Source organism: Erythranthe guttata, chromosome 11 (assembly GCF_056151865.1).
Source record: "Erythranthe guttata isolate IM_541 chromosome 11, IM_541, whole genome shotgun sequence".
In the NCBI taxonomy this organism is placed as follows: domain Eukaryota; kingdom Viridiplantae; phylum Streptophyta; class Magnoliopsida; order Lamiales; family Phrymaceae; genus Erythranthe; species Erythranthe guttata.
The window spans coordinates 9,433,280-9,448,905 of NC_142543.1; the positions used below are offsets into that span (position 1 = coordinate 9,433,280).

General features: G+C 42.1%; 1 protein-coding gene and 1 long non-coding RNA gene across 2 annotated transcripts; one reads left to right on the forward strand and one right to left on the reverse strand.

Moving 5' to 3' along the window:
• Positions 1-2,567: 2,567 nt before the first annotated feature.
• On the reverse strand, positions 2,568-4,005 carry LOC148766961 (uncharacterized). The gene is made up of 2 exons (XM_088825877.1): positions 2,692-4,005; positions 2,568-2,606 (listed from the first exon to the last, which is right to left on the reverse strand). The coding sequence occupies exons 1-2, from the start codon at positions 4,003-4,005 to the stop codon at positions 2,568-2,570; spliced, it is 1,353 nt and encodes a 450-aa protein (XP_088682003.1).
• An 8,983-nt stretch (positions 4,006-12,988) lies between these two features.
• Positions 12,989-14,685, forward strand: LOC148766962 (uncharacterized). Its single transcript, XR_016034324.1, has 3 exons — positions 12,989-13,162; positions 13,576-13,636; positions 14,225-14,685. It is a non-coding gene; the product is annotated as an uncharacterized LOC148766962 (long non-coding RNA).
• Positions 14,686-15,626: the final 941 nt, after the last annotated feature.

Genomic DNA, 15,626 nt, shown 5'->3' on the forward strand with positions numbered 1-15,626 from the left:
TAGGTGGAAGTGCTAGACGGTAAGCGCGACTGCCTATTCTTTCGAGTATTTCGAATGGACCGATATATCGCGGAGATACTTTGCCTCGGTTTCCGAATCGCAAAACGCCTTTAAAAGGAGCTACCTTTAGGAATACCAATCCTCCGACTTCGAATTCCAAATCTCGCCTTCTATTATTAGCGTAGCTTTGTTGTCGGTTTTGGGCAACTCGCATATTTTCTTGGATGTCTCGAACTAGGCTCACCGTTTGTTGAACTAGGTCGGGCCCGAGGAGTTTTCTCTCTCCAACTTCATCCCAGTAGAGGGGAGATCGGCACTTTCGTCCGTAGAGTGCTTCGTAGGGCGCCATTCCGATTGACGATTGAAAGCTATTATTATACGCGAATTCGATCAACGGTAGTCGAGATTCCCAGTTGCCTCCAAAGTCGAGTATACAGGCTCGAAGTAGGTCCTCAAGGGTTTTAATCGTGCGTTCTGACTGGCCATCGGTTTGGGGGTGAAAGGCCGTGCTGAACGATAATTTGGTTCCAAGAGCTCCTTGCAAACTTTTCCAGAATTTTGAGGTGAACCGTGGGTCTCGATCCGAAATAATAGCCGTTGGAATTCCATGGAGCCGAACGATTTCTCGCATATAGAGTTCTGCGAGTTTATCTAGGCTAAACGTCTTGCGGATCGGAAGAAAATGGGCCGATTTGGTTAAACGGTCGATAATTACCCAAATAGAGTCGGAACCGCGTTGTGTTCTTGGAAATCCTTGAACAAAGTCCATCGTTATCACTTCCCATTTCCATTCGGGAATTGAATTTGGTTGAAGTAATCCTCCGGGTCGTTGGTGTTCGGTCTTGATCTGCTGGCAGGTGAGGCATTGGGCGACGAATCGAGCTATATCTTCCTTCATTCTCGGCCACCAATAAAGTTTCTTCAAGTCTTGGTACATTTTGGTTGATCCGGGATGACAAGTATATGTGGTTTGATGTGCCTCGGTTAAAATGAGTCGTTTGATTTCGGCATCGTCGGGAATGCAAGTGCGGGTTTGGAATTGGAGAAGTCCGTCTTTGGAAATTCGGAAATTAGGGTTTGCTTCGAGATTTGTGCGAATTTTCCGAAGTTGGGGGTCTTGATCTTGAGCTGTCCTCACGTGGTCTCGAAATTTTGATTCAACCACTAGGGCGTTTATCGATTTTCGACTAAGGGCATCTGCCACGACATTCGCCTTCCCTGGGTGGTATAGGAATTCGCAGTCATAATCTTTAACCAGATCGAGCCATCTTCGTTGCCTCATGTTTAATTCCTTCTGTGTGAAGAAATACTTCAGGCTCTTGTGATCGGTGTAAACGGTGCACTTATCTCCGTATAGGTAGTGACGCCAGATCTTAAGTGCAAAGACTACTGCTGCGAGCTCTAAATCGTGAGTTGGGTAGTTCTTCTCGTATTCCTTGAGCTGTCGGGACGCGTAGGCGATCACTTTTCCGTTTTGCATAAGTACAGCACCTAGCCCGAGTTTGGAAGCGTCGCTATAGATCACAAATCCTCCGGATCCATCGGGTAATGAAAGAATTGGAGCGGTGGTCAAACGCTTCTTTAGTTCTTGGAAACTAGCCTCGCGGTCTGGGCTCCATTGGTATGTGACCCCCTTCTTTGTGAGTTGAGTGAGGGGTGATGCGATTTTTGAAAAATCTTGAACGAATTTGCGATAGTATCCGGCTAAACCAAGGAAACTTCGTATTTCCCTTACGTTCTTTGGAGTTGGCCATGTTGAGATTGCTTCTATTTTGCTGGGGTCGACGGAAAGTCCTTCGGCGGAGATGATGTGGCCAAGGAAAGTGACTCGTGATAGCCAAAATTCACATTTACTGAACTTGGCGTAGAGTTGATGTTCCCGGAGTGTTTGAAGTACTGTTCGCAGTTGAGAGGTATGTTCTTCTTGGTCTTGGAGTATATAAGAATATCATCGATAAAGACGATGACGAACTTGTCGAGGTACTGATGAAAAACTCGATTCATAAGGTCCATGAAAGCGGCTGGTGCGTTGGTTAACCCGAACGGCATTACTATAAATTCATAATGGCCGTATCGTGTTCGGAAGGCAGTCTTTGGAATATCTGTTTCTTTGATCCTAAGTTGGTGGTATCCTGACCTAAGGTCGATTTTGGAGAAGACGGATGACCCTTGGAGTTGGTCAAAGAGATCATCGATGCGGGGCAGAGGATATTTATTCTTTATGGTCACCTTATTCAGCTCTCGATAGTCGATGCACAGGCGGAAAGATCCATCTTTCTTCTTAACGAATAGTACCGGGGCTCCCCATGGGGAGTGACTGGGGCGGATGTACCCCTTATCGAGTAATTCTTGGACTTGATTCTTCAATTCTTTGAGTTCCACAGGAGCCATACGGTACGGAGCCTTTGAGATTGGTTCCGTTCCCGGAATAAGATGAATTTCGAACTCAATTTCTCGATCGGGCGGTAGCCCGGGTAGGTCATCGGGGAAGACGTCGGGAAATTCTTGAACAACGGAAAGTTCGGATATTATCGGTTGGGGTTTTGAGCTAGTCTCAAGAAGGTCGACTAGGAAGCCGGTATGTCCCTTGTTGATGAGTTTGGTGGCTTTGATTGCGGAGATTATGGGAATCTGGGTCTTGGTGTCGCTTTGAAATTCTAGGAGAGTGTGATTTGGGAGAGAAAAGCTTACGGTTTTTAGAGCGCAGTTGATTTGAGCCTTGAACTTGGTCAGCCAATCCATTCCCATTATAAGGTCAAAGTTCTCGATCGCTAAGACAATGAGATCGAACTTCATGGGTTGGGATTTAATTTGAATAGGGCAATCCTTTACTACCTTGCTAGTGACCATTTCTTCGCCCGAGGGCATAGAGATGCGATATTCATGGCTTACTTGGGTCGGTATTAGGCCAAGACGTACGCACACATTGGTGGAAATAAAGGAATGTGTAGAACCAGAATCAATCAAAGCATACACGGGTTCTCCAAGAACAAGAATGGTACCTGCGATCATCGTCGGTTCTTGATGCACTTGTTCTCGGGTCATGGAAAACACGCGGCCTGGGACTCGAGTTTGAGCATTGGGGCAGTCTCTCGCCTTATGGCCGGGCTTTTTGCATCGAAAGCATAATTCGGTATCCCTTACGCAGATTCCAAAGTGAGCCTTTCCGCAGTTCGAGCAAATCGGCTTGGTTGTCGGTGCTACTGGTTTAGAGTTTGGACTTTGGACCTTCTTTCCTTTGAATTTTTGATTTCCAAAGTTGGCCTTCTTCCATGGTCGTGGTGTGGGTGGCTGGGGTCGCTTCCCTTGTTGAATTTCATTTTCGTCTTGAGCGGCGGTTAGTGCCTTGTCCACCATTTGGCGAAAGGTAGTGGTGTCGGACATGCGGATATCCCTTCGGATTTCAGGTTGTAGTCCTCTTGTGAAGTGATTTTTCTTCTCCTCAACGTCCTTGGCGATGAATGGGGCGTACAAACATCCTCGTTCGAATAACCGAATGTATTCGGTCATGGTGAGATCCCATTGGCGGAGTTCCAGGAATTCCTTGAGTTTGTTGGCCCGAACGTCTTTGGAAAAGTATTTCTCGAAGAATTGGACCTTGAATGCTTCCCATGACAAGTTCTCGAGTTCAACACCTTCCTTAGCTCCTTCCCACCAGTTCCGGGCTTCGTTGCGAAGTAAAAAGAGGGCACAGTGCACTCGTTCACGGTCATCCATTTGCATGTAATCAAAGATTACTTCCAAGGATTTGATCCATTCTTTGGCTATGACCGGGTCGGGATCACCATGAAACTCAGAGGGCTTCATACGAAGGAAACGTTCGTATAGGCTTTGGGGGTTTGGTTGAGGCGTAGGTGGGGTTTGTCGGCTTTGAAGGAGTTGTTGAATCTGATCGTGATGATTCTGCGCTTGCTCGCGGATAAGGTTGGAAAGACCGAGAATAACGTTAGCGGTGTCTGGGAGATTATTCGTGGTGGCGGCGTTCCGAGATTGTCTTCCTGTCATGTCTTAGTGTGTGTTGCAAAAAATACCTTTAGAACAACAGAAAATAATGTAAAACACAAGTAAGCACATAATTACCGGACAGACCGAGTCTTCACGCTTCGAGGGTTCCGAATTCCGGTTCGGTGTTCGTATAGAGTTTCTACGAATTTTGCTCTGATACCATGTCTGTGACACCCCCTAGTATTCGTATCGCAAACCGAGAGGGTTTGCCATGCACGGAAGCTTTAAACGCATTATATAAATAATTAGGTAAATGGGTAGACTCCGAAGTTTAGTAAATCGATATTTATCTCATGACCTAAGACTTAAAGACGGAGTTGGCTTCGGAAGATTTTTCGGCGAGGTGATTTAGTGGGATAGAGGAGTATACGTCTAACTACCCGATTTAATTCGTATTATAGACTATAAGTGGTGTCACCTTGATAAAACATAGAAATGAAAGGTTAAAGTCCAGAATTAAAACGACATATTAATTCTACATAAATGGACCATAGTTTAACAAAAAAGGGGCCCACATTCGGAGGAATTAGCCTCCTTTACCACGGATAATAATACACATGAGCTACTACGGAAATAGTAATTGTCCTAAGGATAATATACACAAAAGATAGTACTACAAGCATTATAAGTAGATCCTCCATATGAACCAAAAACCCGGAGTCGGCCTCTCGAACCGTCGACTAGTCCAATCCGGTGGAGTGAGTAGTACTAGTACCTGCAAACAGAGAATATCTATATGAGCTAACAAAGCTCAGTAAGGTCATCGAAAGATACCGAAAATTTAAAATATAGTCATACTACATATACTATATAATACAAGTACAACAACATTTAACACAATTTACATTTCTAGGGCATAAAATTTATTAACTATAGAAACATAAAGAATCTTCGTTTTATCGGATCCGATGAGAAATTAACTTCTTTACTTAGAAAATAAGAAGCTTATTCTGAGCCCGTTTTAGTGGAATCAAACCACTCAACTGTAGTATCTATGGTTGGAATACCGGCCCCCCGTATCCATTCTCATCCTTTCTAAGTATTTCATTAATTCCCCAAATTATTTTGTTTAATATCAAAAGTGGCATAGTCGAATTATTTGAAATCTCTTTTGAGTACCTAAAGGATAACAATAATCCACAATCACCCATAATAATTTAAAACATCACAAATATCAATCAAGTGACAAATAAACACATATTTCACATAAACTTGGCTTTTATCGAAAAGCACATTAAAGCATACTTACCCAAAAATAACACTCAAAACATTCAAAACCAATCTTATTGCTAATTGATTCTAGGATTTAAGGGAAAACATGCTAGTTTAGGAAGTTTCGGGTATTCAGCACAACACCCCTGAACTTCTGAAAATTACAGTTCTGCCCTCCAAAGTTTAAGACTCACACATGCAATATGATCTAAAGTTCAAAAATTCATACTTTCACAAAAATCAACCCTTAACTTAACTGAAATTCAGATTAATGCAGAAAACTCAGTTAGAAATGATTTGATGCCGAATTTCCAGAAATTACATAACTCACCCTAGATTCTCTAGATCTATACATGCAAGACCTCTAGAAATTCACAAATTCCATTTTTTTGTAAAACCTTTTAAAAACCGAATATTACCCTTTACTAGATGCTGGAAAACAGACCTGGAACTCTAATTGAAACTAATTTCTCGAAAATTACAGATTTACCCCAAAACTCTTTCAATTTACACATGCAACTACACTATAATTTAAAAATCCATTTTTTCATGAAAAACCCCTAAAAATCCGAAATCTTTGCTCAAGATATGCAGAAAACGGAATTAAGATTTTAATTTATGCAACAACTTCGAAAATTCCATTTTTCCACCACAAAACTTTTAGATCCATACATGCAAGACCACTAGTATTTCAAAAATTACTTTTTCTTGAAAAATTTCCCTAAATCTGGAATTTCCGTTCAATACTTACAAAAACCAATTTTGAAAACCTATATGAGTCTGACTTTTCACAAATTGCTGATCTGGCCCGGAAATATGCAGATTTACACATGCAGCCCCAAAACTTCCCAAAATTCAATTTTCTTCACCATTTCCGAAATAAATGAGGTTTCTTGAAAGTTATTAACTCAAATCTACCATTTAGAACCTCTGATCATACATGCAATAACATAAAACATATGAACTAGCAAAAAGGAACAAATAAATGCACAAATTAACATAAAACAAGAATTAGGGGTGTCTTTTAATTAATTTCGAAATTTGTTCTTGATACTATGAATACCTCCATTTGCAGCAAGGATTTCGATTCCTTACCTCAAAACAGAAGGGAAATAAAAGGCTAGATGAAAAGGGGAAGGTTCTTGGGGAGCTTCAAAGAAAAACCGAAGTTAGAAGGGAAAAGAACGAAGAAGAAGGAAGAGGGGAAAGAACTTTGAATGGCAGCTCATTACCTTCTTCAAGCTTGAAGATTCAGCCAAGCTACCTTGATATGGAAGGACACGGTATAGATTTCAAGGTGGGAGGTGTTCTCATTAGTGAAGGGGCACCATGTATTTATAGTGTTCTTGGAGAATTCAAGGGCAAGGGTGAGATAGGGAATTCTCATCTTTGGCTTGATAAAAATCTTATTGATGTGGAGAGGGTTTGAGCTTGGTGGAGCTGATGGCAATGGTGGTTTCGGTGGTTGGAGGAGGAAAGGAAACAATGGAGAGAGAGAGAGAGAGTATGTTGCAGCCGAAATAGGGGGGGGGGGGAGAAGGGACTCTTGGCCTTCTAAGTGGGCATGCTTGACATGGAGTGTAGGAGTGGTCTTAATAGGGGTTAGACTAGGCTTAGGTTAATCATTTATTTATTTTCTAATTATTTAATAATCCACCCCTAATTACACACACATACACGGCACACACATACATATATTCATATATATATTATATATTATGATAATTCCTAATATGCATGCATAATTACCGAAACACATAGGCACATAAGGTCACGTAATAAATTTGATATCTAATAATTCGGATATCAATAATCCACGTATAGTCCTACTATTGGTAAAATCTAGTATTTACGTGACTAGAGGTTTTATGGTTTTTGAAATTATCGTGTTTTGAACACGTGGGGTGTTACAATCTTCCCCCCTTAAAAAATTTTGTCCCCAAAATTTGTTACCTGTCCCGAATAATTCGGGATAGAGACTTCTCATTTCTGATTCGCGTTCCCATGTAGCTTCTTCGGGTGTGTGGTTGAGCCACTGCACTTTGACTAGGTGAATCTCGCGGTTTCGGAGTGTCTTGGTTTTGGAGTCGAGGATTCGGAGGGGTCTTTCTTCGTATGAAAGGTTTGGGTTCAGCTCAATAGGTTCGGCCTTGAGAACGTGTTCGGGGCTGGGAATGTATTTACGAAGCATGGAGACGTGGAATACGTTATGGATTCGGGATAGGTTAGGTGGAAGTGCTAGACGGTAAGCGCGACTGCCTATTCTTTCGAGTATTTCGAATGGACCGATATATCGCGGAGATAGTTTGCCTCGGTTTCCGAATCGCAAAACGCCTTTAAAAGGAGCTACCTTTAGGAATACCAATCCTCCGACTTCGAATTCCAAATCTCGCCTTCTATTATTAGCGTAGCTTTGTTGTCGGTTTTGGGCAACTCGCATATTTTCTTGGATGTCTCGAACTAGGCTCACCGTTTGTTGAACTAGGTCGGGCCCGAGGAGTTTTCTCTCTCCAACTTCATCCCAGTAGAGGGGAGATCGGCACTTTCGTCCGTAGAGTGCTTCGTAGGGCGCCATTCCGATTGACGATTGAAAGCTATTATTATACGCGAATTCGATCAACGGTAGTCGAGATTCCCAGTTGCCTCCAAAGTCGAGTATACAGGCTCGAAGTAGGTCCTCAAGGGTTTTAATCGTGCGTTCTGACTGGCCATCGGTTTGGGGGTGAAAGGCCGTGCTGAACGATAATTTGGTTCCAAGAGCTCCTTGCAAACTTTTCCAGAATTTTGAGGTGAACCGTGGGTCTCGATCCGAAATAATAGCCGTTGGAATTCCATGGAGCCGAACGATTTCTCGCATATAGAGTTCTGCGAGTTTATCTAGGCTAAACGTCTTGCGGATCGGAAGAAAATGGGCCGATTTGGTTAAACGGTCGATAATTACCCAAATAGAGTCGGAACCGCGTTGTGTTCTTGGAAATCCTTGAACAAAGTCCATCGTTATCACTTCCCATTTCCATTCGGGAATTGAATTTGGTTGAAGTAATCCTCCGGGTCGTTGGTGTTCGGTCTTGATCTGCTGGCAGGTGAGGCATTGGGCGACGAATCGAGCTATATCTTCCTTCATTCTCGGCCACCAATAAAGTTTCTTCAAGTCTTGGTACATTTTGGTTGATCCGGGATGACAAGTATATAGTGTTCTTGGAGAATTCAAGGGCAAGGGTGAGATAGGGAATTCTCATCTTTGGCTTGATAAAAATCTTATTGATGTGGAGAGGGTTTGAGCTTGGTGGAGCTGATGGCAATGGTGGTTTCGGTGGTTGGAGGAGGAAAGGAAACAATGGAGAGAGAGAGAGAGTATGTTGCAGCCGAAATAGGGGGGGGAGAAGGGACTCTTGGCCTTCTAAGTGGGCATGCTTGACATGGAGTGTAGGAGTGGTCTTAATAGGGGTTAGACTAGGCTTAGGTTAATCATTTATTTATTTTCTAATTATTTAATAATCCACCCCTAATTACACACACATACACGGCACACACATACATATATTCATATATATATATTATATTATGATAATTCCTAATATGCATGCATAATTACCGAAACACATAGGCACATAAGGTCACGTAATAAATTTGATATCTAATAATTCGGATATCAATAATCCACGTATAGTCCTACTATTGGTAAAATCTAGTATTTACGTGACTAGAGGTTTTATGGTTTTTGAAATTATCGTGTTTTGAACACGTGGGGTGTTACACGAGGAGATGAAAAGGACACCTTATGCATCCGCTATAGGAAGCATAATGTATGGCATGCTATGTACACGACCTGATATTGCGTATGCTGTGAGTGTCACAAGCAGATATCAGTCCGACCCCGGCCCAGCCCATTGGAAGAGTGTGAAGGACATTCTCAAGTACTTGCGAAGAACTCGAGATTTGTTTTTGGTCTATGGGGATACCGAGTTGAAATTAGAAGGCTTCACGGATTCTAGTTTTCAATCGGACGTGGATGACTCGAAGTCAAACTCGGGGTATATATTCAAAGTCAACGGGGGTGCCGTGTGTTGGAAGAGTTCCAAACAAGGCACGACGGCTGATTCCACCACCGAGGTTGAATATATTGCAGCATCAGATGCTTCAAAGGAAGGGTCATGGATTAGGAAATTCATCCAAGAGTTGGGTGTATTTCCGAACGCTAGCGATCTAGTACGGCTGTACTGCGATAACAACGGAGCCGTAGCGCAAGCTAAGGAACCAAGAGCTCATCAGAAGTCGAAGCACGTGTTGAGAAAATACCATGTGATCCGAGAGATCATAGAGAGAGGTGAAGTCAAGCTGGACAGAGTCACCTCGGAGGACAATATTGCAGATCCCTTCACCAAGCCATTGTCAGGATCAGTCCACGAGAAACATCGAGAGTCGATGGGACTTAGATTTATGAGTAGTTGGCTTTAGGTCAAGTGGGAGATTGTTAGAGTAGGTGACCAGCAAGCCAACTTGTGGATGTGGTCTTTCTCTTTTCCTTGTAATAAAACAATCGTTTTTCGTTCGTAATAATAAAATATCTTATTTGGCATTCTATATCTGTTATCCCATGCAAGTAGCATAGATATAGTCCTAACGAGTTACTCTATTACTGTGAGTTGATCTAGTAGAATCGTGAGATAACTCAGCAATGTAATGTAACTGTTAAACCTTGTTCCTAGTCGATGGGTTACGCCAATAATGAGGATACCGGCCTTTCCCTTTTGAGACTAGCACTTAGTGTATGTGTACTGCGTCTCATCAGTCCTCGGTGTTGTGACATCGGCATACTTGAGTGGGTGCTCATATTAGATGAGTTCACTGAACTCCCTCGCCCTAGAAATCTATAAGTGGTTCTCATTCATCGAGTAATAGGTTTCTAAGATATAGTTGTACACCATTAGTCCTTAAGACCCAGACATCACCGTGACTTCACTAGAGGACCGATTGTATCGTGACCTGTCTCTGAGTCCCACCGCGGACCACTCCAAGGGCCAACGTTCGTGCAATCCGAAATCTAGTGTGAAGTCTGTGCATTGGAGTAGGGGATTCGAGCGCTTGAGTAGTCATGGATGTCCTGTGTGTTCTGACGGTTTATAATCCATGGAATCTCTGGCCAGAGTTGATAGTGGGGTGATTAGGGAAATGTGTTTCCCTAAGTCGCACACGAACGGATTTATAATACCTAGAACGTTCGCACGGTTATTGAATTTTATAAGAGGTCTCGGTGAACCAATGCCTCTAGTTCAATCGGGACATGTGCTACGAAAGGATCGTACTGTACGCTAACTATATCATAAGGTTCTTGCAGGCACTTCATTTGTATCTAGGGAATCATGATGCGTAGTTGCTAGACGCCAATCTTGATTCGTTGGGCACCGATTTGATCGGGGATTAGGTAAAATGAGTTTTACTCTAATCGGGACTCTTGGGAGGAGTTCGTATAAGAACAATGTGTTGTTCGAATCACAAAGAGTTGTGAGCCCACGGCTAGCATACACCTGAACCATTGAGGGTCACACTTCTCGTGTAATATAGATCCTTGATAACAACAAGCATAGATAAATGTGTTAATCTTTGAACGATTGGATGTCGATATGATTCAATCCAAGATTCGTAATTGTGAATTGCGAATTGGAATAAACGTGGAGAAAGAGAGAAATGCGGAATTAAGTGAACTTTCTAAATTGGGAAGTTTCCCGATTTAGCAAGTCCACTGAAGTGGAAGTTTCCAATTTTGGAAACTGGAAATTTCGAAGAGGCACTCGTATCGACGAGGACTTTGAGCTCGTCACAAATATAATTTTGTTATAATTTTGTGAACGATCGTTTATTAGAAACGAGGCTGACGAGGGAATGGGTTTAATGCATCAGTGGGTCAAGCCCAATGACTTAAGCTCGCTAGGGTTGAAAACCCTAGGTATAAATAGACCTCAAACAAGAGTTTGAGATCAGATTTTCAGCACCAAAAACCCTAGCCGCTCAGCCCCCTTCGGCCGTTGCTGCCCCGACGCGCCACCGCCGACCACCGCCGGAAACACCGCCGGTTTTCTCCTCTTTTTCCTTCGTTTTATTCGTGTTGTTATCTAACTCGTTTACATCTAGTGCTGTAGTTCGAGTGGGTCGAAAATACGAGGTGAAACCTAATTGGAGAGGAGCTGCTGCCCCGACAAATCCACGCACCGCCGCACGCGCCGCACCGCCGCTCACGCGCCGCCGCTGCTGCTGCCACGCGCCGCCGCTGCTGCTGGATCAGCTTGTTCCAGCCGTGAGTTGCAGCCCCGAGGATTGGTAATTTGCAGCTTGTACGTGACTCGTTCTAGGATTTCGATTCGTCGAAATCACACGCTACAAGAGGTAAATGAATCGAAACTTTCGTAAATTAATTCGAGCATGTTTTGTATGAATTATAATTTATGATTGTGAGTAATATGTGATTACGTGTTTCGATTTCATTGAATGATGAATAAGCATGTTTCGTGATTTTCGGTTTTATGTATTTTTCAATTAAATCGATAATTACCATATGTATGGCGGAAGCGTTAAGGTACGTTGACTATGTGATTAGTTTATGCATGTAATCGAAACTAGTTCGATATAAAATTTTTAAATTCCGGTGCGTATACATGCACGATCCCCAACACTTACATCTGCCCCCAAAATATTTCGCTCGCCAAGGGTTATCGACTCCCTGGGGCTTACATCGCCCCCAAAATATTTCTTTCGCCAAGGGTTATCGACTCCTTGGGGGCTTACATCTGCCCCCAAAATATTTCGTTCGCCAAGGATTATCGACTCCCTGGGGGTTCACAGTGCCCCCAAAACATTTCATTCGCCATGGGTCATCGACTCTCTGGGGGTCTACTTCCGCCCCCCTCGAACGGTTTAGATAACCGAAGAGGACCTTCAGCATATGATCGCCGAACCTTCAACAAGATCAACTTCTACTTGCTCCTCTAATGGTTCAGATAACCGATAAGGACCTTCAGCGTATAATCGCGGAAGCTTCAACTTGTGCTACCACTGAAGCAGTGGCACCATACATCGTCATAGCAGGAGCCAACGCTCCTCCTCGTGAGGCCCCACTGGGTCCTCAACATGATCAATTTCTACTTACTTCTCGAACGGTTCAGATAACCGAAGAAGACCTTCAGCGTATGATCACGGAAGATTCAACTCGTGCTGCCACTGAATCAGTGGCACCATATATCGCCAAGGTTGGGCATCTCACCCCAGTGGTTCGTGATCGCCTCATCCTAAATGGGGGGCTATCCAATCCTAAAGTTGGGCATCTCATCTCAACGGTGGTACATCCACTTACCTTTCAACCCCAAGGGGTTTCACATCCCATCAAGTGTTTCACGTCCCTACTTCAAAAATAGAAAAAAGGGTCTGACGCGCACGCGCGAACCAATGGCACAACCGTGCGCATCCACCTCAGACCATAGGTCTCGAGCGCCTCATCCTACAGTGGGCAGTTATCCCCACCCTAAGGTTGGGCATGACCCTTACCTTTCAACCCTAAGTGGGTTCACATCACATCTCAAGAGACGAGTAGAATCTCCCTACTCAAAAAATAGAACATCCACAAGGGGGTGCACATCTCATCTCAAGGAACGAGAATAATCTCTGTAATGGACCTATAATTATTTTTATTTTATTATTATATATTTTACCATTATTATTATATGGCTTTATAATTTATTAATTATTTAAATTTAAGAAATCCTAAGTGGCTAGAAAACCCTAGATTAAACGATAGTTTTAGAACAAATCTATAGGAGAAAGAAAGGGGCTGTACGGCGGTTTTAAAACGTGAGAGGAAGAGGGAGAAATAGTTTCGATATTAAAGAACGAAGGCAGGACGGAGAACAAGAAGGAGGAAGAACCGAAGAAGCAATAGGAAGAACAATTATTTGTAAGTATAATTATGTTCCACTAGTGCATCACCATGGAATTTGGGGCAGGGCAGGGTGTGCGTGTGTGTTGTACCTGTGTGTGCGTGTATATTGTATCAGTGGGTGCGTTTGTGTGTGGGTTTGAATTATGCTATATATGTGTGTTTATATATTATATTCATATATATATATATATATTATGTGTGACGATGTATATACATATACATATAAGTCTATTGATACAAGTCTCGTGATACAGTGAGATGCATTGCTTTTCGAATTCCATCATCTCATATCACTTAGGTTGTATGAATTATATGTTGTAATCAATTGAGTTAATTAGGCTCTTGTGAAGAATAATTAGTATTTAATCATCTATAGTCATTTATAGAATCGAGTTGAGCGGTGTATTATCTGATTATTTTGTTTGTAGATTGTGCTTATGAGCGTTGTGTAACAACGTGATAAACTTTCGTGGATTGATTGAAATTGAGGTACGGGTTTTGATTTTGAAGTTTTTAATACTTGTGAATGTACGTGTAGTTTATGGGGTTTGTTTACTCGCTCCAATCAATCTTTTCTTAAAGTCTTTATTTCAAAGTGTTGGTTATGAGAGTAGTGAATTTGATAAGCGAAATGGTTCGAACTTGTTGTCGATGTGTACGTGGTGAAACTAAGTTGGGTTCGACTAACTCCGCGGTGAAAGACCGGAAACATGCGCATGAGGTAACTTTTCCTTCGGGGTAGCACCCCGTAAAGAGGGCAGAGTCTGTGAGGGACTATAACGGGATCACTGTGTGTGGTCACGGGCAGAGTTCATGAGGAACTATAACGGGACCGGCTGTGTGCGGTAACGGGCAGAGTCCATAAGGGACTATTATGTACATTAGATGATTTGGGTTAAATGGTGAGCTTTCAAAGTAATGACTCTTGACTTGGTCATTAAATATTTTTGGGAACTATTTTCGATAAAGTATTTTGTGTTTGAGCATGCATTGTGAGTCGCATAATCATTTACTTTATTAAAATCTTTGAAATCATTATTCCTACGGAGCTTTTGCTCACCCCCTACTACTTTTCAGGTGATAAGTTGGATCGAACGAATGATTGAATCGAGAATGTGTTGTGGAGTGGATTTGCGCATTTTCTTTAAGGCATTTTTCATGTTTACGTTTATTGGCATCTTTAGACGTTGAGAATTCTTTTGTTCTCTTTTTTTTCGTTGGCTTGAAGCGAATATATTTCCTTTGCTTTGGATTTTATTGTTATGGTTATGAATTTGAATCAATATTGGATTGATCTTAGCATCTGTTTGATAGTGAATTTGATACTTAAAATTTTTGATATTTTATTTTCATATTGATTATCTTGTTAGCTTCAGTTTGATATAAAGTGTGAGGAAATTGGATTTCAAATGAGTGAGTTATGATTTTTCTTTTTTTGCTTGGACAGTTTTACGCGAGTTTTGTATTATATCTTAAAACCTCAGCTTTAATTCTCGGATCGAATCGATTCTAATTTTATTTGAAACTAGACTCATAAAACTTGACTACTGCGAATTTTCAGATTTTTTTGAGTGAAGATCAATATTTTGTTATGAATTTGTAAAGTTCTTCCGCTGCATATAAGTTTTTCCGTTAGTACTGTACTATTTTAGTGATTTCTCAAATTCTGTCGAACCTTTTATAAAACTGTTTTACAGGGATATTATACAGTCAGGTTAGAGTGTTGAGTTAAATTTTCAGATATTTCCGAACGGTAGCTTGAGAGAAATCATTTTTTTTAAATAAAACAGTAAGGCTGTCCGAATTTCTTAAGTCGTGTTCCTTTTTCTTAAATTTATTTATTATTAATTACGTCACGAGATTTTGGGGCGTGACAATCTCCCTACTCAAAAAATAGAACATCCCCAAGGGGGCGCACATCCCATCTCAAGGAACGAGGATAATCTCCCTACTCAAAAAAATAGAACATCCCCAAGGGGGTGCACATCCCATCTCAAGGAACGAGGATAATCTCCCTACTCAAAAAATAGAACATCCCCAAAGGGGTGAATATCAACAAAAAAAAAAAAAAAAAAAAGGAGGGGGGGGTGGGGGTAAAATCGCGCACGCGAGACCCCAAAAGAAGATGAAAAAAAAAAGAAGAAGATAAAAAAAAATACAAGAACAAGAAGAAGAAAAAAGAGTAAAAGAAGAAGAATTAGAAGGAGAAAGAAAGAAGAAAGAAGAAAAAAAGAAGAAAGAGAATAAAAAAAAAAAAAAAGGAGGAGTTGCAGCCGAGCCGCGCGCGCGCGGCTCCAAAAAAAAAAAAAAAAAAAAAAAAGAGGCGCGCGTGCACAGCACGCGCGCATGGCGGACATGCGCCTGACACGCGCGCGTGCACAGCACGCGCGCGTCAAAAAAAAAAAAAAGGGAAGAGCGCGCGTGCACAGCAAGCGCGCGTGGCGGACACGCGCCTGACGCGCGCGCGTGCTGTGCACGC